Source organism: Tachypleus tridentatus, chromosome 13, assembly GCF_004210375.1.
Source record: "Tachypleus tridentatus isolate NWPU-2018 chromosome 13, ASM421037v1, whole genome shotgun sequence".
Lineage (NCBI taxonomy): Eukaryota > Metazoa > Arthropoda > Merostomata > Xiphosura > Limulidae > Tachypleus > Tachypleus tridentatus.
The window spans coordinates 196,134,933-196,160,132 of record NC_134837.1 but is presented as its reverse complement, the minus strand read 5'-3'; the positions used below and the strand labels follow the sequence as shown (position 1 = coordinate 196,160,132).

Here is a 25,200-nt window from a genome sequence, read left to right as displayed (position 1 = left end):
ATTAAGGCTTAGAAAATCATATGGAAATCTTGGTGAATCGAACAAGGTTTAGCAAACAAGATAACAAACTTAGTTCTGAGTGCATCAGAATTCTCTAGTTGTTATTATTTTAAAAGTCAAACTACTGTTTATTTGCATTCAGGTTATCACGTCAAGTGTCGAAAAGTTGTGCGTTTGACGGAGATATGATGAATCGAAAAAGTTTAAACGTAGTAGACAGTGCTCATAAATATTAACTTAGTGTTGTCATTTTACCTAATTGGAATTGGAAGAATCGTGTTAAACCTAAGCCAAGGCCACTCGTGTCGCATTCTGTCTGAAATGATCTTGTAACTTGTGAAAACCTTTAGGCTCGATATCATTAAAAAAAAAAAATGGAGGTACAATTATTTGGAATTATTAAAAATATTGAGATTAATAAAAGTTTAATTTTTTGGAAGGAGTAATCTTTAAAAAATTAATTATTCTCTAATGACAATAAATAATTTTATTTTTTTATCTCTAAGTATATATGCGTGTCCTCTGGCAATTCATAAACAATTAAGTTGAAAGTTTAGCACGTAACAATTGTAAGTTTGTGGCCGTGTCACAATTTAACCGATCAACGGCCAATCCAATTCCTTGCGAGGTGGAAAGCTGAACGTCAAGCGCCTTAACAAATGTAGCGGCGGCATCTAGCAGAGCACATGAGGACGAAACAACGGTATTAAGTTTTTCTCGTACTGTGAAAAGAGTGAATGCTTCTCTCGTTTTCTCGCATGTCCGCGACAAATAAGTGCTACCAGTAGCGCGTGCTCTGATAAATCTCCTACAACTGTGTTAAGGCTGTTCTCGTGGTGTCGAAACCCCGTCCTGCTTGAGCGAATCGGCTTCTAGTTGAAGAAAGAACATTCAAGCCATCTGTTAAACATTTATTCATCACGAAGTGGCTTTACGTTGCGATAGAAGTTCATACAAACTTTGTACATGGTGGGTTGTAGTACGAGTGCTTTCTGAGCTCAGTTTCTTCAATTCAGAAAGGTTGTCCTATGATAATGCTGTGTCACTTAGGTCAATAGTGAACAAGGCTCGAATGACCTGTAAACCAACAAGCTTTGACCCATGATCGCTCAAAATCTCCTGCTAGCTGGTCTGGTACTGCTTCAGGTGTTTTTAACACATCTAACCTGTGCTCGTGAGAAAACGACTGCGACTGATGGACCGTGGTGGACTTTGCCTTGGGACTATTACTGGGAGCCAGGCAAGATATTTAAATTTGGTTTTTCGTTTTCTATAACGTTTTCACCAACTTTAAACATTAAATTTTAGCAAGTACTTCTATATCAAATTTAAAATTTATATTTCACTTTTTAAATTCTGAAATTTCAGGTACCTTTACTTGTTTGATTGAAGCCAAGCCTTAAAGTTTCTATCTCAATTGTGAAGTTTCATTAAGAAATATGCCAAGTGTATCGCGTGAACAGCTTATCTTGCATAAAGTTTTGACGTGTTTTTTCATAGTTTATATACACCTTGTTTGACTATGATCGTGATTCTCTTAATGTCACGCTTAAGGCGTGTTTCATGTTCATTCGGTTCTCGCGAACGTTAGTTTAAAGTCTTTGTTTCGTCATGATACATATCTTCGCGGTCTAGCAAAAGATTTAAATTAGGGGAAGATGAATGAGACCCAAGGTGGTTGACTGTCCCGAAGACTCGTATTTTACTGGCCCAGAAAAAAAACAAACTTTAATAAAACACAGCCCTCTTATGAAGAAAAAATAATTAAATTAAAAACATTAAGTAAATAAAGGGAATTTCCGAGTAGTCAAGTACTTAATATAACTTTGTCCCAAGGAGTATCGTGAAAACTGTAGAGTATAAAAACGTGAGCACATAGAAGGCATTAAGTTAACTACTTTATTATTATCATTATATTTCCATATATAAGGAAATTCACACATAATCAAATAAAAAGAAAACCAATAAATTCAATAATATATTACAAGGAAGGGTTGAGCACCGAGGTATACACGTTATAATATTTTTTTTTTTTTTAGAAATTAGGCCAGGGATATTTATGTCAGTGAGAATAGTTTAAATTGACCAACCCTTAAGCTTGTTTATTCATCGTGATAAAGATTTAATAAAACACGCTTATTTAAATTTTCTGTCAGTGTAAACTTTCCGGTTTGCGAGGATTTCAAAAAGATTATTCACGTGGCTGAGGTTCTAGTGTGATAACGTTAAGAAGGTATATTACTATATTAAAAGAGTGGGGCAGTATTCTTAATGGGTTCATTTGAAAAGGCTTCGCTTTATTAGCTATGATGAATGTGCTGGTTTTACAAACGTGCCAAGCTCATTTGAAAATAAATAGCAACTCGTTGTTTTCGTAGTTTACTTCTGCGTTTTGTGAACGAGACATCCCAGTGTCCACATTAAGGTTTTTCAAGTAAAATAATTTCGGTTCTTTTAACAAACGGACCGAGAAAAACCTCTTATAGTGGACCCGGCTCAGTTTAAATGCCAGTCGAATTTTGTTGTTCAGATTGTTCTCCAAACAAACAGATTCAGATCCAATGTGAACAGACCTCCAAGTGTTTAGAAAACTTGATTCAACAAGTAAAACCAGGTGTTAGTGAACCCAAGATTGACGTCAAGAACAGATTGTGTTTAAATATCGTTTTGAATTAGTTCTTCGCTGTGTACGAGAGTACATAAGACGAGTTAATATTATTTAGCGTTTTTCTGTACTAATGTCAAATATTCGAATTGAAGGGGGAATGACAGTTCCGTTGCTTTTGCTAATAAAGAAGGAAAAAAATATTTTCTGACTTTCTAATGCATACCTGGTCGTGACATCTGTGAAGGGGTGTCAGAAGTTACCTCTTTTTAAGTTTATACAACTCGAGTGCTGCAGTGATGTCTTATGACAAGACGCTGAAATTGTTGGCACAAAATGAGTGAAATGAATCTCTCTTTTTATTTTTACATGAATTAATAAACAACTATTAATACTAAACATAAGCTCTTAGCTAGGAGGTTTTAGTTTGAAGTGCTTCTTTAATAGAATGTATCAAGTTATTAGGGTTCGGTATCACTTAAGATAATTACTTAATAATTTTTAAATTACACCGAATTACGCTTAAATTGATTTCCAAGCAGAACAGTGTTTCCTGCCGTCGGGTTTGTATTTTAATCATTATTATTATAGTATTATTAGTATTGTAGTATTATTTATTTAAGCTTAGATTACGTAATTTTGTGACAATGGGTTTTTATCCAATGATTTATCGATATGGCTGATTTCGTTTTATTACTAAAGTTTCTATTTGTTATAGAAATACCTTTTATGAAAACTTACTTGGTACATTTTTTTTACTAAAATGCAGTTTTTCTCCGGTTTATCTATAACACTTTACAAGACAAAATTGAACTGAAACCATTAGTTTTTTTTAACTTCCATTAAACCTATTCCTCCCTTGAAATGGTTTGTGTCAATCTTGGACAACTTTCAAGAACACTTGGAAAAAAATACAGGAGTAATAATAAAATTAAAGTGTTGTGATTTTAACAAGCAGTCCTAATAGGCAGAAGCTACGTCTAATGGACTCTTGGATAACTCCCAGGCCTTCTTTCAAAGTCTTTTTGTTATTGTTGTCCGTTTTATTTATATTTTTTCATTATTAAGCTTGGTAGGACTGTGTAATAAAAATAGACAGTATTTAGATAATAATGAAAGTATTTAACTTAAGGTTCCACTGAAAACTTTGTCTAGCGTTTGGAAGACCCATCAGTAATTCTGTAATAACTTATACTAGTAGAGTTGGTAAAAATCTAAATTACTAATAGTTAGTGTTAATTATGAATGTTAAGCAAACTACAGAAACCTCAATGAATACCCCGCCTTAGATCGTCAATTTGGTCTCCTGTTGTTAACAGTGTTTTTGGCCCTTAACCTCTGACCTCTTATAAGCTTTTTCTGTAGCTCCTTATTTCCCTCGAGGCTGAGAAAATTTTGTTAAGAAGAGAGTGTGCGTGTATGTCTAAGATATGCTTTGAAATTGGCAGAAGACTAATGGACTTGGATATTTCCCAGGCCTTCTGTCACAAAGTTTTTTTTCTTCTACCATTTTGGTTTATATTTATTCATTATTAGGTTTGGAAGGTCTGTGTAATAGGAGTAAACAATGTTTAGGTAATATGAAATCATTTGAGATCCCAATGAGAACCTTGTATATGGGTTTTTAAGACCCACAAATAACCTCTGACCCACACTAGCTTTTGCTGTAAATTTCCTTTCCATGGAGGTCAAGTCGTTTTGTTTGGAATGCAAAATGTATCATCAGTCTAAGATGTATTTTTTGCAAACCTTCCGAAAGACACATTCGTCACTACTTTCAAGTGAAAGAAGTGATTGAGAAGACTATATTAATATTAATTGTAATAAAAGCGAATGAACTATAATAAATCATTATTAGAAATGAAATACATTGACCTTGTTGTTTGGTTTAATTTGATAAAAAATACTCAGTCAAAACTTTCGTAAATAACTTGTCATTACACTGTTTGCTCGTGTGTGTATGTCTTTAAATTGGCAATAAGGTCGCGTTTTTGAAAATACTGAATATCATTATTAAAGTTCATAATTTTTAATGACCCAAAAAACACGTTGTAGTGTAGTGACGTCATTACTCCAAAACTTGTTCTTGTAATAAGTTTTGTGTCACTGGTATATTATAACAGATGTGTGTTGTTAATATGCCTTGTCCTCGTTGTTTCTATAGTTACAAATTAAAGCATTAAATACATTTGAATGTTCCATATTTGTCTCAGTTTCTCAATGATGTAAAATGTAAAGTACATAATATAATGATGAAGTCTCTGTTTTAAAAATATGGAACATTCGATCTTGAAAACTTGTAGTTAAGTTATTATGCCAAGTACTGCTATCTGCAGACAAATCAGCGTACCATGTTTGGTACAGATACGACAACCAAACATTTACAAAAAAATTAAAAATGATAGATAAACAAACAAACAAACAAAAATATATAAATGCAATTCGGTGATAAAAAGGTTATACAATAATTAAAGAATAATCGGAACTTGTAATATCGTAGTTATGACAACGACAAACTTCTAAAATAATGTAAAAACACTCGGATATTTATGAAAAGAGCTTTCGAAAAAATAAATCGGCCAATCACAGTATGCCGTTGTAAACTGGCTATCACATGGTCGATGGCAGAATATGAAAACATTCTCAAACTGCTGATGCAGTTATCTGAACAAGGCAGAATACCTTTCATAACACAAGCAGACGGTTGCTATTAGTCTGCTCTTGCTGATCACAGTTGTAGGGAACTTGCTTTGAGACTGAATCAGATGTCCTCAGCCGCAGAAATCACAGGCCTACCGTGTATGCCAAACTCTCATTGAGTTTGCTTATATAACAAGACACAAAACAGTTCTCCTGAAGCGGTGCTAAAAGATTGGACCAATTATATTTGGAACAGTATCCTTTTTACGGATAAGTCGCGTTTCGTCATGCAACCAGATAACAGACGCGTGTTAATTCGTAGAGAGACTGAGACCAAATACAACTACATTTCCTTATAAGGAATGCGGCAATAACTGCGGTGGTGGAAATATGGCGTTAAAGGTGAATAACCATTGGTGTTCATCTAATCTTTATATCGTGTAGAATGGTACCATTAGTGTAATACATTGTAGAGAGACCGTACGACCTTTTGCTGTCATATGATAGCGTAATTGGTCCTGGCTTCAGCCTACCTGACGATAATGGCCTCCCTCACATGGACGTATCGTGGTCAACACAATCTTAAAAGATTTAATTCTCACAAACCATGTATAAGCTACTTTTGGGATGCGTCACATGCTTTCAAATGACCACAGACATAAAGGAAACAGATTTTTAGAAGTGTGGTCGAGAATATCTTAAGATATTGTTGATGAATTTCGTATTAAACGTGTAACGTCTGCATGAGGTAGATCTCGCTTTTCGTGGTGATCGTAAACACAGTTTGTGTTGGAGTGGAATGTCTTGATCTTTGAAGCTATCACTGCCAAAGGTTCTCTCACTGGCGTGAGCTGAATGACCAGTTATTATTTCATATCGTATAATTGATCATTAGGTGTTTTGATTTGAATAAACCTGAATAGTAAATTATTATTGACATTGTTTCGTACGAGTGGCCTTCATTGTCATATCTAATATATCATCAGTTCTGGTTATCTTTTAATTTTACTTGCGTGTATGAACCGAAGTTTCTTACCTGAAGACTGGTGAATTTATATAGCCACCAAAAGAAGTTTAAATAACTGAAACGGCTAGGGCTATCCAAGTAAAGTACAAAATATTCGCACGTGCGAAACGAGCGCAGTCAAAACGTAAACAGTTTGTATCTGTACTGTTTCAATCAAAACACTCGCACGTGCGAAACCAGTGCGCAAAGAACGTAAACAGTGGGTGTATATGTATTGTGTCTTAATTTTAGTGTCCGGGTGGGGTATATCTCCAGATGTTTCAAGTTACTAATACGAACCCACAATTTTCACGCGGATACATAGATCCGTTGCTCACAACATGGCCGTCTACATGTTCTTTTACACGTTTTTTTTTTTTTAATTAGCATAAACCAAAACTCCAAAGTTTTGGTTTACTTCATTTATGACTGGTGATTACGGCGTTTGAACCTCCGTCACAGATTATGCTAGCCCTTCCAGCCGTGGGGGCGTTGTAATGTGACTATCAATATTCATTAGTAAAAGAGAAGCCCAAAAGTTTACGGTGGGTGGTGATGACTACCTATCTTCCTTCTAGTCTATCACTGTTAAATTAGGGACAGTTAGCGCAGATAACCCTTGTGTAGCTTTGTGTAAAATTCAAAACAAAACAAACTTAATTCATCAGTCTTTCTACACATTAATAGACATTAAACAGCAAAACAGAAATCTATAAACATCCATACTTGCCGTAGAAATTATATTTTTGGGAATCATATTAAGTTACATACACGTTACAATTCAGTACAATAAATATAAACAGCTGGTTGAAATCAATAGATCATGAAATTCTGCTAGTCTATAAAAACGCCGCAATACTTTACAGAAGGAATCCATGATACCAAGTATTCATTCTAATTACGTGTACGTCATATCTCACCTGGTTCTGTAGTGTCTTGTATATAACCAGTTTCTAAAAATAGAATATTCTTCCTCCTCTCTCTGTTTTTGTTCTTTTTTTTTAAAAAAAAACTTACTGTAAGCGTTTCTATTGCATTTGTTAAAATCCTTATTACTACTGGTTTTCAGTAATATTTGTGAATTTTATAAATATGGTTGTCTATTATCTGTCTTCATACCCGAATTTCATGGTGCGTGAACGAAATAAAGTTACCAAAGAAATCACAGAAGAACGTTCCAGCAAGTCCTCCGTGCAGTGGACCGGAAAGTGAGGACTGTAAGGAAAGGACATGACCACAATGGAATGCGAGTGACGAACAAAAATAAAAAAGGCCCTTTCTTTAGTGACAGAAAAAGCTATTGTTCTCTTTTGAAAAATAGAATATACACCTTAGCCACTGAAGCTTTTCACCGCCGAGGTGTCTTTTGGTTCCACACCAACGCTGAAGTAGGTTTTTAACATCATAGTTTTTTTGTAGTTTTTCAATCATTACTTCACTATGTGCCCAGTTTTCACAATGTACTCAAGCGACTGTAGGCTACAAAACTTTCTTTCTTAAAAAAAACAACAAAAAACAAACTTCCCAGGGATTGGCGGACACAGTAAACTCTTGAAGCCAGTATACCTTGTCGTGGGAAATTATGTGGCTTGCTGTTACCTTCATTAGCGAATGCAATTTATTATGTGACAAAGTCAGGTCAATAAGTAAACTTGAACTGTCGCAACAATGGGACACGAATTCCTAAATTCAGAGTTCGGCACGTTAAGCATTATGTCGTGTTCGACTTCAACTATAACTCCACGTGGCTGGTATTCTACTGATGACACGAGGGAGAGAGAAGGCTTCAGTCAGATTTTGACTCGTACACTAGATGACTTTTAATTCCAAGATTAGTCTATACTAGTGGGTTCAGAGAGACTCACCTGTTTACCGATCAAACTTCACCAGTTACTTCTATAGCTACTCTCCCCATCCACCAGTGGCATAGCGATATATCTTCGGATTTACAACAGTAGAAGCCGACTTCCATATCCATATTAGGCATAACACAGATAATCCATTGTGTAGTTTTGTGCTCAACTAAGAACAAACCTCTACTTCTATGGCTATTTTAAGAGAGGTCTGCACTTGAAAGAGATCTCAGAAGCATGTATCTGCCCATTTTGCCTGAGCACGTGTATTTGGTCTCGTTAGCTTGTGAGTTGTGAGTTTGTCCATTGCGGGCCGAGATTTGTTGTAATAGTAAACAATGTGTGAAAAGATGCATTTATGTCGTAAATTGTTAACTGAGATGCATACATAATGATTTGTGACAGTTGAGCAGTTTGAGTTGTTAAAATGTGACTTACTGATAAATGCTACTGGGCTAACCCGTTAAGTCCGAAACGGTGAAATAATAAAAATTGAAGCTGAAAGCTTTTCACTCAGGCGAGAAGTATGAGTGGATTTATTTAAGAACAAAATGGTGTTTGATGCACAAAAGAAGAAATAAATACAGTGTTGTACACTGTATGTTTTCTTGGTCCTTTCCTTTAGATTTGGGGCCATGCGTGGTTGACTAACTAATATGCTGGACTTCTCATTGTAAAGTCCAAAGTCCGAGACGTGGTGTGCTACAGAATACGCCACAGTTTCAGCTGTGGAGCATTATGACTTTTGACAGTCAATCATACTACTTAATTAAGAATGACTGTATGGCTGGCACGTTCTGTTTACTGACTGTTCTTTCTCCGATCAGTAGTTCAAAATTAGGAATGGCTATACTTTAAATTTAGGGGTCTCGGTTTTAGTCGTATGGCCTGTGTATCACATAAGATATCATTCAGATTAAAAATGCGAGTTCTTTTAGATTTGTTTATGAGAAGACATTCACCGTTAGAATAATTTAAACTTCACTTGCTGGCTATTGTTGATATGTACTACATTTATAAGAAATATAATATGCTGTTAAAATTATCAAAACACCTGCGAGCTTTCTAAATATATTTGTTGGTCGAAATTTTTGTTACCCCAAATTACAACTTTAATGGTTTTAATTTTTTTAAAAAAACAAAACACTTTAAGGTTAGCGCCATATATCACTTAGTAGGTTACAATACTTTTGTTGGAAATAAAGCTTCCAACTTTTTAAGGAATCTATTCAGGCTTAGTAGCTGCATTTGAATGCCAAGTAAAAAAAAAAGTTTAACGTCAGGAGTTTTCGAAAAAAAAGGAAAGAGGAGGCTCTTTTTTAATAACTTCTTTGAAAGAAGGTTTTCACCCATTTTTCGTGATTGTTGCTTGTTTTCAAGGGGTTCACATCAAACAGAAGTTTTCTTTATTTCTTTCCTTTCATAAAATCGATAAAGAATTTATGAATAATAAAAAAGGGGCAAAATGAACCAATTGTGCACCTCATTTTGTATTCAGAAGTTTGCTTTGTTTCTTTGTACGATCGATAAACTATAATTCAAAAGGGAAAAAAAAACGAAAGAGGGCTGAGATACTAAACCTTTTACTCGGTCTAATTTTGTTTATGTAAATAAACTCATCAACTTTGATAAGAATTGTTGTTAGGCCTAAATATTATTAATTAAATTTTCTTGTAAATCAGATTTAGTATTATCATTAGGCCTAAATATTATTATTTACATTTTATTTTATGAAATAGATTTAGTGCTGCCGTTTGTTCTTCATACATGTATTCAGAATGAATTATGTTATCCATATATACAATTATGTTGTTTTTTGTCACTGTATCTACAAAAACGTTAATAAATTACTCGATTTTATCAACATACTATGATATATTGTCAATTACCACACTTTGTAAATATTTGAATATCAAGAGCACACCCAATTAACATGATTATAGAAAGCCCTGCATGTGCTGGTTTGTCTGTATTATGTCCACTCAAACAGGTATAAAGTTATATTAAATATATATTTTTATCTATATGGTAATTCTCAGTTGCACCTACATATTTTATCACGATTTCTCCCACAAGTTTTGAGAACTGAACTTCAAACAGTTCGTGTAGGCTCTGGAATTAACCCTTCAAAATATAAACGAAGATTTGTCTGCTTGCTATAAAATATTTTCCTAAAGCTACTTGGGCTATTTACGTAGGGCTGACTACAAGGACTAGGGGAGAAAGCAGCGGATGAATAGAATCTACCCCAATTCTTGGGATATACTTGTATAATCTAAAAAGGAAGTTGACCGTCACACTTATAACACCTCCAAAGTGTAGAGCGGGTTTGTGAAAAATCGGTTGATAACTGAAAGCCCATGGATTCACATTTTTCGCACACAATCCACTATGAAATGCCCAGTCCATAAAGGAAAATAGAAATATCGAAAGAGTCGTAAGCAAGCCCTAAAAATGGGCTCAGTTATTGTTTTATAATGGGAAGGGAATTTCATTTACAAACAACACTTTTTTTATAATTTTGTTTCCTGTGAATTTTTTTGGTTTATTTATTAGTTTAAAATAGTATTGTTTTACAAATGTCAAAATTCGTGCTGTTTAAGAATGACTTGATCATATTAATAATAAGTTAATTTATTTTTAACACTGTGAAATATTCCAGTCCGAACTGTTCCCGGAAAGATAAATAGCATATAAATTATTTCACTTTAACTTGTTTGTGCTGAGCGGCCACTACATAAAACGGTGTAAAGGGGAACTTTTATACAATGAAGTGTTCATAATGTCATATTTAGCGTCATCGAGTGCTATATACGAAGTAGAAGCGAAACATTGATTTGACGTTTGTACAACTTTATAGCACATTTAAGTATATATGGTGTCTTCAGGTTACGCTGGAATTAAACAACTGTAAATAATGTCCATAAACACATTTTTAGCACGTGAATATGGTGAGCAAACTGTATGTCAACTGTACTTTTTTTAAGTATTTATCAATGACAAAAGATCAAAACCCATGTAGGCCTAACGCTAATACTTTTTTTATACAATAATAAAGACGTATAATAGCGTGTCGAGCGGCTGAAAGAAATATCTGATATATAACATCTGCAATTTTAATTGAATTTCTATTTTTGTTATGCGTACCAAAAACACTACTATTTGATAGAAAAACACATTTAACCTTTATGTTTTTTTTTTTTCAAATTTGATACACTGATAGACCTTTTAAATAGGCGATTAGTATTTTCAGTTAGTATAAGTGTAAGTCACGTGTCCAAGTTTTTCAGTAAAAACCGCTGAAATTTGACGAAAGTTTTTGTGCACGTCTGTAAAAAAACCTCAAAAGCGAAATGTCTGTCATATTTTTTACCACAGCTTCACCTGCATGATCAGGTGTTTAAGGCACGCGACTCGTAATCTTAGGATCGCGGGTTCGAATCCCCGTCACACCAAACGTGCGTGCCCTTTCAGCCGTGGAGGCATTATAATGTGACGTTGGTAAAGAGTAGCAGAGTTGGCGGTGAGTGGTGATGACTAGTTGCCTTCCCTCTAGTCTTGCACTGCTAAATTAGGGATGGCTAGCGCAGATAGCCCTCGTGTAGCTTTGCGCGAAATTCGAAAGAAACCAAACAGCTTCGCCTAAGAGTAAAAGTGGACAGTTTTTATAACAATAAAACAGTATAGTGAAAGTACCTGAAAATATAGAAGTATTGAAGTATTTGTTAGCAGTTTCTAGCTCAAAATAATGGTACAGGTATGTGGCTGATTATTATTGATTATTCATTGCCAACTTTTGGTAAAAATTTGTTAAATTTTATTAAATTATTCTAATTAAAAGAATGTTTAGTGTCACGCGGTATTATCTTAATCAATGAGCATAAATAATTATACTTGATACGGTTGTACCGATTGCATGGTGTTGATGACAAGAAACTGTTAATCTAAATTCCATGGGATTACTATAAAGGAAGCCAACACGATTTTAGAGAGGAAAAATTACCACCACATGTTTTAAAGAATTTAGTTAGTTCTGTGAAGTATAAGTCTGTTCCGAATAATAGGGTTGTGATCCTAAAACTGATGTGAGTGACTAGCGAGTGTAATTTTCTTACTTGCTGTGGTTTGTTGGATGTACTGACAAAAAGTCATGATACCTAATCAGAAACACTTTAGGTGTGAACAAATGAGCGGCCGAAAAAAGATTCAGCATAAGGTTTAATTGAATAAAATCAGAATTAGCAGCCACACTGGTAGCTACATTTATTACTGATAATAATTATACGTTCATTAGTTAACCAGAACGCTTTTTTTTGTATCCACCATCATGCACCAATATTAAATTAAACGTCTAACAATATTAGACTTGTGCTTAGTGGTAGTAACGTAATCGTCACATTCTGTCATCATTCTTTCTTTTTCTTCTAATACTGAAAGAAGGTCGAACTAATTACAGAGATTAGAAGTACTATAATGATACTAGTAGCGTGTTTAGATTTATAACATATGCAACAGGACGTTGTAAACTGGAAAGTACTAAAAACTGCAGAAACTGTACGTTAGTGAGTCTAGAAGATACATCCAAAATAGTCCTAACTTATGGTGTCAGGAGATTTACAAAACAGATTCAGGACAATGTATGTTGCATTCCTATCCATAAATACAGATTTTTGCAAAATTTGGCGATATTTTGTTAAAACATAAGATTCACACTTTGTGAAAAATTGTAACTGTTGTCTGGAATTAAGCACAAAGCTACACAATCTGTGCTCTGCCCACCACGGGTATCGAAAACCGGTTTTTAGCGTTGTAAGTCCGCAGACATACCGCTGAGCCTACTGGGAGGCAATTGTAACTGTAGGACTTGAATGTGGTAATCAAATGAAATTGACCACCAAAATTACTCTAATTTTTATAAATATACTAGAAGTTTTTTGAACGATTTTCTGAGATTTTCTTTACAATAATTGAATTGTCGTATTTTTGTTTTGTGTTCAGACAATGTTTTTCTCGTATATCTTTTGTATTTCCAATCATTTTTGAAAATTTTTAGTCTCTTGTATTTGACTAAAAATGTTTAACTGTTTTATTGAAATAGAACTGTTGCTTTATAATGAGACGCCAATTTTATGCAACAAAGTGTCGAATTTGTTTGCAACAATGTATAATTACTCATTTTGAAAAATACAAGCTATAATTACCAAATTACCTACCTAATTACATTATCACTTTGAAATAAACTTTCAAAATGTTTTCAAAAGAGTAATAAAAAATAAATAAAAAGGTAGACTGTATAAAAAAATATTTGGGTAAGACTCTGTCCGGTGAGACTACTTATGAAACTACTAGTTAGTTATTGTAAGTAAAGAGGGAGACGTAATAGGCCCAACAAATTAGTTATTCAAAAGTACGGTACTACTGAAAGAATGGGGCAGATGTATAATACATGCAATACCAATTATTTACTAGTACACACCTTTAACATTGGTTTATAATGTTTCGCCATCTTTCAGCATTTAAATCCAAAACTTTATGCTACAAATATGGTTTATATAAATAATTTGATGTTTTCTTTTTGTTCATTCTCTAAATAACTCTTTAGCTTTGCGCTAAATTCAAAACAAACAAATAAACAACGTTTTTTGTTTTGTTTGAGCTTGTTTTTGTTTAAAATATATGTATTTGAGCTCCCATAGTTAGATATAAAATTGCTGATGGTATAATGTATCTTTCAACATTCAGAAAACTTCCAACTCTTCATCTGGACCTTCGTTTTTCTCCTGCCTTCATACATTGAGATATTTTTGAATTTCTTAAGAATTCCTTGCTTTTAGTTTTTTTTTTTTTTTTTTTTTTTCTTTCGTGTGATAAGACAGTACAAGTTGCAAAATCTTTACCACATCACCTTAAAAAACAAAGTTTCCAAAACCGTCCCCAGGCAGGTGTGAGATTTGATATCGTATATGCTTACAGGCATACCTTTATCTCCCCTCAGCATATAAATCTGATCTCTTTGGTTTGAACAGGTGTGAATGGAATGAAACAGTTTGTTTGTCTGTTTTGAATTTTGCGCAAAGCTACTCAACGGCTATCTGCGCTATCCGTCCCTAATTTAGCAGATAATAAGACTAGAGGGAAGGCAGTTAGTCATCACCACCCACCGCCAACTCCTGGGCTACTATTTTACCAACGAATAGTGGGATTGGTCGTACCATTATAACGCCCCCACGGCTGAAAGGGCGAGCATGTTTGGTGTCACGGGGATTCGAACCTGCGACCCTCGGATTACGAGTCGAGTGTCTTAACCACCTGGCCATGCCCGGCCTCAAAAACGCTGCACTAATCGAAGGATCCCCAGAGTACAGGCTATAATGTACCTTGAGGATCCTCTCGATTTGCGTAGCATTTTGAATTTTTTGTTCAGGCTTGTTTATGTTTATAACAAATTATCATTGGTCAGAGGTTTGAGTTTGCGGTTTTTAATGCAGTCCTTCCTTTAGAGTTTGTTTTATTTTACTTAAGTGTTCAGTGTTAATATTCTATATATGTTCTTCATACAAGTAATGGTGACGATTTTATCGACAATCAGAAGTTATATGTTACTGAAAAGGTGGCTTGCAGGCGTAATGTACTTACAAATGCAGAACACGTTGTGAAAGAAGTTAACAATACCCCAGGAGGGCTAAGAAGGCGAACAGCTAAAATATATATTTTGTGAAATAATTTCTTTTCAAATAATGCACTTTATCTGTGCTTCTTCCTACCATGCGATTTTTAGGCCAATGTTAACATTTTGTTGTTTTATGGTAACATTATAACGCCCCCACGGCTGAAAGGGCGGGCATGATTAGTGCGATGGGGATTCGAACCCGCGACTCTCAAATTACGAGTCAAACGCCTTAACCTACCTGGCCATGCCGGGCCAAAATTATTGTCAGAAGTGGGAAATGCAACAGAACTCGTCGGCTCAAAGTGACCTGTGGTGTGGAGTCATTCACACGTGTTGTAATTTTCGTAAAAGGACATCGAGTTTTTTTTTGTCGTCCACGGCCCCCTTGCCCCATTTGGTGACGGGCGAGCTACAACTTACTTTAGTTGTTAACACCTGCAATAATTCTTCATTGTACACCACTCCCAGAAACAGCTTATCCTGGTCACGAAAGCTTATTTTGCGACAACAGGCAAACGTGAGATCTGTGTTCTAAGAATTGCCGATAAAAGAGTATGCTAAGCCTAGTGCCTGTAGGTATTCAAACATCTCGGTGAAGAATGAGATTGGACTATATGAGGAAGTAACTTTAATGTAATAGTTTCAACAACGAACAGGGTGTAAGAATTTAAACAAAAACTTAGAGACTTTAGTTCTCAAGAAACGTAAAAACACAGCATAATTTTAATTCACCAGTAATTGAAATCTTTCTCATATTTATGTAGGTCAGTTTTCCATTTCGTTGTAATTGTCTTGGCAGTGGAAAATCTGAACGTTACTGTGACAACCTGTTCAGAAGTGTACGTCTGGTAGCTTGGTGGCAAGGACGGCAGATGTTTCACTTCCAGGCTTATCACGTACTTGAAATTAAATTTTCACAGTTCCCTTAGTGCAAGTCCATTGATAAACTATACTTAGAAGAAAGCTACTTGTGGTGTGGCTGAAAAACAAAATTGTGTAATAATTTCTCACCCTCCTTGCAACACTTGTACACTGTTCAGTTAGGGTTAGAGTGTAACGCTGGGGAGGGGGGCTGAATTATTTAAAATATCCTTCAGAGCCTGTTTAACTAGTGGAAGCAGCGGTTAAACAAGGAATGGTTCGCTACTAGATGGAGTAGCTACAACAGAAGAGTAATATCATGTTGAAGAAATCCATGTGAAATAAAGCTTCACAATTGGCTACTAGTGTTGTGCCCACTACGGTTATCAAAACCCAGGTTTTAGTATCGTAAATAAGCCTTTAGATTTCCCACTAAGTCTTGACAGTTGAATTAGAGAAGTAATGACATTTTTAATATGAACGGAAACCTTTTGTGCATGTAACCAAGAATTCAGGTACATTGGAATATCATTTTGAACTATTGACCAGATGAAAAGTAATACATCAGCATCACCCGCTGCTCAACAAGGGTTTTGTCCTGATTTCAACCAAATAATACAACTGACTGTCACTTCTATAACACATCCAAAGCGTGTTCAGCGGGACGTCATATGTAACCACACTAATATCTACAGTTTATAGTTTATTCGGTGTTTGTTTTTCGAAAGATTGCCATTGTTCTATGTTTGTGATTAACACTAGATAATTAAGAGTAATTAAAATAGTATTAACCACAAAACTTATACACATACATAAAGGGTCATTATAAAGTTCTTGTGCAGTTTTAATTTTTCATAACTTCAGTTCTATACATGATAAAATCAACCTGTAGACAGGATTAATGAAAGATTTTATTACATTTTTACATAGGATAATTCTTGAGAGTTTAATTTTCAACATGTTCACCATCGTTACGTTTATAAACAGTGATGCAATTCCGAAGATCTACAAATACGTTTTGCAGTTGAATTTCAGTAATATCCCGAATCACATTGGTTATCCTAGTCTGCCGGTCATCTAAAGAGTGAGGTTTTGTTGAATATACACTAATCTTTGCATGTCCCCATGAAAAGAAATTCAATGGGCTCAAATCTGGTGACTGTGAGGCACAAAAGAGAGGTCCACCTTTTCCAATCCATCAGTTAGGGAAATTTTCATTCAGAAACTTTCTAACTCTGAGAGCCAAGTGACAAGGTGCGCCATCTTGTTGAGACACTGTAACAGCCTCAATCGTGTGAGATCAGAAATAAAGTAATTTTGCAGCTTTTCTAAATAACTCTCGACATTAACAACATGTCCTTCAAAAATAATGGCCCAATTATGTGGTCCTTTCCTAATGCACACCACACATTGAACTCGGGATAATCTCTTTCATGTTCCTCCAATTCATGTGGCTTTTCAGTGCCCATATGCGGCAGTCATGCCTTTTGACTTTACCACTAATGTGAATGTTGCTTCGTCGGAAAACATTAAATGGTCTAAAAATGAAGCATTACGGACACATTTTTTATTAAATTGATGACAGAAAGTCAATCGTATGTGATACTCCTCTTCTAGCAACATTTGGTGGGTTTGATTTTTGTAAGTTATCATGTAAAATTTCGTTCTGAGAATTTTACGCATTGTTGATTCTGGATGTCCATTTTACTGGTTTCCGTGGACTTTGAATAAAGGATTGTTCTGCAGCTGCAACATTTTTCTCACTTACACTTGGCCTTCCAGATCGTGGCTTATTATTAAAATAACCTGTTTTTTTTCAACTTATTCATACAGTTAGTTATGGAATTACTGTGTAGTGCATCTCTATTGTAGTTGGTTCTAAATATTCTTTGGACCGCGATGACAGATTTTAGCTCAGCTAACCACAGGATGCAGTTTACTTTCTCTTCTAATGATGCCATGGGTCAATCCTATTTCTGCAAATATAATGATGAATAAATTAATAAAGTGAAAAAATAACCGATTTATTGCTAAATCGTGACAACTTAAATGCATTACGCTTGTCAATGCTCTTTACAGGTTGATTTTATCATTAAAAGAACTGAAGTTACGAAATTTCAAAATGCACAAGGACTGTATATATAATGAAAATATCTACATCTCCCAAAATCTAATGTCGAATAATGCAATTGGCTAAAATAACTAATCTTTTATGAAGAAAAAACGTAGCTAGTTTGACCATTTCAATATCTAGAAAGAAAAAGTGCGATTCATCTGGCTAGGATAATTCAGCATCATAAGTAATTTAGCTTCTATAACTGCACAATTTCGAGTCCGAAATGATACGAACAAGTAGCTTTCAGTGGTATTTAAGACCATACATGTTACTTTATGTGCATGTGTTTTCTCCTTCTTCCATCAAGGAAACAATGTTCCTGAATAGATGCTATAAGTAAACATTTCCAAAATATAGTTTACAATTAGGACAAAAAGCTTAAATTGGAAGGTTAGTTCTCTGTTTGAACATGGCGTAATCAATCCATTCTCTCTTGATAACAAGGAATCCACTTGATGTAAAAATGTATCTCAAGACGGCTGGTATGAGTATTGAAACTTTTATTAAAATAAAGTAGCGAATAACGTTTCGACCTTCTTAGGTCATATTCAGGTTTACCTTATATTTCTCAGAGGGTGCATTAGCACTCTCTAAAGAGGAAAGCAAAGAATAAAAATGACCACCAAATTCAGCTGAAGTTTTTATTACAACAGTCATCATAAGACTGATACGAAGAGACGTTTCTTGAGTTATACCCACTTCTTACTTTGACCTTTCAACTTCAGCATGTAAGACATTTTTGAGGTCAATGACTTTTAATTAATTAATCATTTTAACTAATCTAAAGATGACCTAAGAATGTTGAAACGTTGTTCTGTACTTTGTTATAATTAAAGTTTTAATACCCATACCAGCCGTTCTCTGTAGCTTTGAGGCAACAAACTAGAGAAAAAAAATATGGTAAGAATTAATTTGGAATCCAAGCTATACGATAAAATACTATAGTACTTGAATTCGCCCTCGCAATACTGTTGGTATACTAATACACATTTGCGTATTTAAAAAATGTCCCAATTAATTAAATAGCATGTTTTTGTCTGCAAAAGGCTATCCAAAATATGTTATAATTGCGTTCTTAAAAACGAGATGTTACCTGTTTTACAAAATAAAAAAAAGCTTTACTCTTTGAATTTAACCTTGGGATAACCAGGTCACCGTTATAACGTCATTAAAACAAATGAGTCACTCATACTTGAATTGCGCTTACGTATTAGGTATGGCGGGTCACATGACTTTTTTTAAAGGGCAACTCCAGAAGTATGTCGTAACCTAGGAGATAGCTAAGTTATTAGTTGGTACGTCACATGAAATATCACTATAGTGTGTGTATGTATATGTATTATACTCAGAAAACGCACTTTACACTGCCGTAACATTAGACAGAACTGTTTTAAGCTTAAAACTATACAATTAACTATCTATGCCTTGTCCACCGCGGAGAATCGAACAATAGTTTTAGCGTTCCAGGAGTGTAAACACACTGCTGACTGGGAGATTCTAGAGAGACAGGCGGTAACTTTCTTTCCGGTACTGGAGCTTATGTATTTATAAGTACGAACTGAACAGTGACAAGTGGAAATCCTCGATAGCCGCGGCACTTGAAATTCTTTTAAGCAGGATCATTACTCTGTGAGACCTCCTCCTCTCTTTTTATTATGTTTTGTTACTCATCAACACTTCTACTCAAATTTAACTTATTTACAACAGAAAATTAATCTATGAGACTTTGGGCGTGGTCAACTACCCCAATCGAAAGAACTTGACGCTGACGTTCTATGGTTAAGATGTACAGCTTCCTTTTTCAAGGGGGCCTTGCATGGCCTTCGAAGCATTCGCTTCGTAATCTGAGGGTCGCGGGTTCGCGCCCGAGTCGCGCCAACCATGCTCGCCCTCCCAGCCGTGGGGGCGTAATAATGTGACGGTCAATTCCACTTTTCGTTGGTAAAAGAGTAGCCCAAGAGTTGGCGGTGGTTGGTGATGACTAGCTGCCTTCCCTCTAGTCTTACACTGCTAAATTAGGGACAGCTAGCGTAGATAGCCCTCTTGTAGCTTTGCGCGAAATTAGAAAGCAAACAAACAAATCCTTTTTCAAGAAAGCCGAATTTTAGGTTTTCCAGATCTGTTTGTTCGTTTATATCAGAGCAAAGCCACACTGAGCCATTTGATTTTTTCACCTGGGAGAATCGAAACCCTAATTTTAACGTTTTTAGTCTGTATACGTACCGCTCTCTCACCAGGGAACATTTCAAATCTGTACAATACACGTATAAGGATAAATTGTGGCATCTTTCAACAAACATTAAACTGAATTTTAATTTATTATTTAATAAACTCTTTGTCCCACATTTGCTTTCATTTCTCCACTCACATACTCGGTAATTCTGTTTCTGTGACATAACCTTCACGAATATTTAAATATTGATGTTTCCTCGATACCCACATATTCTCTCCAGCCGAAACACGTAGGTAAGGAAACAGCAGACAATTGAAGCCCTTTCACATTCTGTACTGAAATGGATAAATTAACCAGTGTCTATATACTTTGAACAAAAGGGTTGGGCTACTCTTTTACCAACGAATAATATCTATAACATTACAATGCCCCCACGGCTGAAAAGGCGAGCATGTTTGGAGCGACGGGGATTCGAACCTGCGACCCTCAGATTACGAGTCGAGTGCCTTAACCACCTGGCCATGCCGGGCCCCATATTACTGGTAACATTGTAACTAAACTTACACGTATTAACATCATATTATATACGATCACACAGCACAATATATTAAGTTTGATTCCAGGGTGTGTGTTTTTTTTTACTGAAAATCCAGAAAACTATATGAAAAACATAAAAAAGTCAGAAATTGAAACTTATCACTGCTTTTCTACCAACTCTCATTACACTAGAAAAAACTGGTGGTGATTACTTGTCACTAGTATCTGATTACAGCCTTGTAAACTGAATTAACGGTAATTAACATTGATATAATTTTACATGTATTAGTGTCTTTACTACTATCCTACTGGGTATGTAAATTTCATTTGTGGTTTTAAATCAGACTGTTTTCACGGATAAAGGTTGTCTAGTATGTAATAGTCGTAACTCAAATGGTATTCAAGCAATAGCCGTAGTTAAAGGGGTTGTCTGGTATGTAATAGTCGTAACTCAAATGGTATTCAAACAATAGCCACAGAGATAAATGGATTGTCTGGTATGTAATAGTCGTAACTCAAATGGTATTCAAACAATAGCCATAGAGATAAAGGGGTTGTCTGGTATGTAATAGTCGTAACTCAAATGGTATTCAAACAATAGCCGTAGAGATAAAGGGGTTGTCTGGTATGTAATAGTCGTAACTCAAATGGTATTCAAACAATAGCCGTAGAGATAAAGGGGTTGTCTGGTATGTAATAGTCGTAACTCAAATGGTATTCAAACAATAGCCGTAGAGATAAAGGGGTTGTCTGGTATGTAATAGTCGTAACTCAAATGGTATTCAAACAATAGCCATAGAGATAAAGGGGTTGTCTGGTATGTAATAGTCGTAACTCAAATGGTATTCAAACAATAGCCATAGAGATAAAGGGGTTGTCTGGTATGTAATAGTCGTAACTCAAATGGTATTCAAACAATAGCCATAGAGATAAAGGGTTGTCTGGTATGTAATAGTCGTAACTCAAATGGTATTCAAACAATAGCCATAGAGATAAAGGGGTTGTCTGGTATGTAATAGTCGTAACTCAAATGGTATTCAAACAATAGCCATAGAGATAAAGGGGTTGTCTGGTATGTAATAGTCGTAACTCAAATGGTATTCAAACAATAGCCATAGAGATAAAGGGGTTGTCTGGTATGTAATAGTCGTAACTCAAATGGTATTCAAACAATAGCCATAGAGATAAAGGGGTTGTCTGGTATGTAATAGTCGTAACTCAAATGGTATTCAAACAATAGCCATAGAGATAAAGGGGTTGTCTGGTATGTAATAGTCGTAACTCAAATGGTATTCAAACAATAGCCATAGAGATAAAGGGGTTGTCTGGTATGTAATAGTCGTAACTCAAATGGTATTCAAACAATAGCCATAGAGATAAAGGGGTTGTCTGGTATGTAATAGTCGTAACTCAAATGGTATTCAAACAATAGCCATAGAGATAAAGGGGTTGTCTGGTATGTAATAGTCGTAACTCAAATGGTATTCAAACAATAGCCATAGAGATAAAGGGGTTGTCTGGTATGTAATAGTCGTAACTCAAATGGTATTCAAACAATAGCCATAGAGATAAAGGGGTTGTCTGGTATGTAATAGTCGTAACTCAAATGGTATTCAAACAATAGCCATAGAGATAAAGGGGTTGTCTGGTATGTAATAGTCGTAACTCAAATGGTATTCAAACAATAGCCACAGAGATAAAGGGGTTGTCTGGTATGTAATAGTCGTAACTCAAATGGTATTCAAACAATAGCCACAGAGATAAAGGGGTTGTCTGGTATGTAATAGTCGTAACTCAAATGGTATTCAAACAATAGCCATAGAGATAAAGGGGTTGTCTGGTATGTAATAGTCGTAACTCAAATGGTATTCAAACAATAGCCGTAAATAAAATGGTAGTTAGTAAAATCTTCCTTTTTTATTTCTGGAACACTTGGTTCTGACTGAGAATGCTAAAATCATCCTAGACTGCAGACAGTCCGTTTTTACAGTTTGTTTGCCTTTTAACAATTTTGAATTAAAAGTATATAAGAATAAAATTTCGAATACATCTGATACAAACTAATGTTCAGGTAACTATTCGTTGAATGTAAACATTCTCGTAAGCTGAGGTGGACCATGTCTGCCACAAGTGTGGCTTAATAGCCATATGTACTCAGTTCAACAAATGTATAGCTTAAAGCATTTTGTACCACTGTAGTGGTATTCAGTATGTAAGCGAATTAGTATGCTGTTGAAGAAATGCAGAAGTTTTAACTCGTGAAATACTGAAACAACACATTATTATTAAAAAACATTAATTAAATCGTTCTTTTCACAACGAGGATATTAAAGGAACACAAACACGACACCACCTAATATCTATAAATGCTTATATTTCTGTCACTAACTCATATTTCTTGCACACTTTATGGCTAAGTAGTTTTATAGCCTTAACACGTTATCTGTGGTAGTTCAAGTTTTAACACTAAGTCTCTTCTCGCATCGCTTCAAGGAATTGAAAGTATTAAAAATTCTTAGTAAACCATCGAGGAAACGATTTAAGATAATAATAAATGTATCAAAGGGAGTCTGAAGTTTCAAATAGCACAGAACCCAGTACTCTCCCAAACCATTACACAAGTCTCTCAGCTAAGTTTATTAAAGTCACAACCCAAGCATTTTTTGTTTTTGAAGATTATTTTGCAGTTAGAAACATCAACGTATGTTGTGTCTCGCTGTAACAAGAACGTATTTCCGTTGAAAAAGTAACAACAAAGATTACTCTCACTTATAATAAATTACAAGGCATGCTTAGTTAAACCTAAATATATATACAGACACACTTTGTTTTCTATTAGTGTTTTCCCTTTAGTCTTAAACTAATTATTGCTTTCTTTCTTTACTAGAGTGAAGGTAGGTGTCAAGTATTATAATCAATCTTATCAAATCAGAGAACTTGTTTGATGTTTGTTTTCCATTTCACGTCAGAACAATTTTTTAACAACGGATGCAGTTCATCTGAGATATGTTAAATATATCGACGGTATAACGTGAACCTTCCTACGTCGAGAAAACGTGACTTTTGGTCTATATACTCCACAGTTAATATATGATAAAAGCGTGGTTCCAAAATGTATGTGGTTCAAGCTTTTAAGAGGTCCATGGGAATTTAAAAGGTCGCATGTTTGTATTTAGCATTGTCTAGGTCTCCGGTAAAATGACAGATACACTAACACCAATGCTGTTTAGATATTTGGTTTTAAGTCATAATTTAGTTTTTTGAGTTTATTAAAATAAATATGTGTGTGTTGAATATTGTAATTCTTTGTGCCTGTATCAGTTTTGACATTTTCAGTCTCCGATTCGCTTGTTGTTGTTGTTTTCTACGATTTTCCAGTCATAATCCCCAATCAAGCAATTTTAACACTTTGATATACATCAGTTTTCTTGGTCCATGAACAAATTGTGACGAACTATAAACTTTTATACATTAATTTCAACCTGATTACAGGACTGTGTGTTCTACTTTATACTGGGTTGTCAGGTTGTGAAATATAAAAAATATATATCGGACATATATAGAGGACGCTCTTTTGCATAACGTTGGTAGAATCAACCTTGAAATACTAGATTGAAAATAGAAAAAAAATATGATTTTTTTTGAAGGAACGAATGTTTTATCTGTTGATCTGACTGAATATAAATGTTAATAAAATAATCAAAGCAGCTAATAATTAAAAAACAAAATGATGTGAAACCTCGGTACCTTCAAGCCCCCAAATGACGCCCTGAGAAAATTGCATCGTAACTAACAAGTTTAGAATAAACGTAATTCTAACATATAATTTTGCGATATCAAATCGCCTTTTTCTGCGTAGCACAAACTGCGGATGATTGTCAATATATTAAGAGGGCAATGTATTCAAAAATTCAGTTTTACGTTTTAAATGTATCACAGGTGAATTAGTGACCGAATAAACTAAGGAGGCTAAGAGACATATCGCCTGGAAGACCTATGGTAGTCATGTTTTACAGAAAACAAATGATACGTTGTGTTTGTTTGTTTTTTTTAAATTTCGCGCAAAGCTACAAGATGGCTGTCTGCACCAGCCACCCCTAATTTAGCAGTGTAAGACTAGAGGGAAAGCAGCTAGTCATCAACACCCACCAACTCTTGGGTTACTCTTTTACCAACGAATAGTGAGATTGACCGTCACGCTATAATGCCCCCATGGCTGAAAGTGCGAGCATGTTTGGTGTGATGGGGATTCGAACCAGCGACTCTTGGATTGCGAGTCAAGTGCCTTAATCACCTAACCAAATATGTTGTGAAGCCTGTTATAGCAAAATAATACCAATCATTAATAGAAGTCATTAAATGTTTATGTTTTAATGATAATTATTTAAATAATATTATATAATTAAAAAACTAACAAAGTACAAACATCAAGTTTTACAGTTCTTTAAGCCTCACTGCACAGAATATTCAGGAACTAACAGTGTGGTATTAAAGGACATTTTAGGTAAATTTGAAGAATACTATATGAACGTCACATTAAAAACTACCTTATCAAATCCCATATGTGTGAGGACTTTAATTTAAATAAAATGTTGGAAATGTCTGTCTGTTTTAAGTATTCAATAAAGATTTTTAAAACTGTAGCGTATTCTGAGACCGCCTCTCTCAACAATGAAACGTTTAACGTCAGAGCAGTATGACGTCATACACAACTTCAACAAAGGTCGTTTTGCAGAAAT

The 25,200-nt window shown here is 34.9% G+C and overlaps 1 protein-coding gene across 1 annotated transcript in view; it reads left to right on the top strand.

Annotated features, from left to right (window-relative positions):
* The first annotated feature begins 965 nt into the window (after positions 1-965).
* LOC143236422 (laminin subunit alpha-1-like) overlaps positions 966-25,200 on the top strand; it is a 144,926-nt gene continuing 120,691 nt past the window's right edge. The window contains 1 exon segment of the mRNA XM_076474685.1: positions 966-1,240. Coding sequence (XP_076330800.1) covers positions 1,102-1,240 — 139 coding nt within the window. The 5' untranslated portion in view covers positions 966-1,101.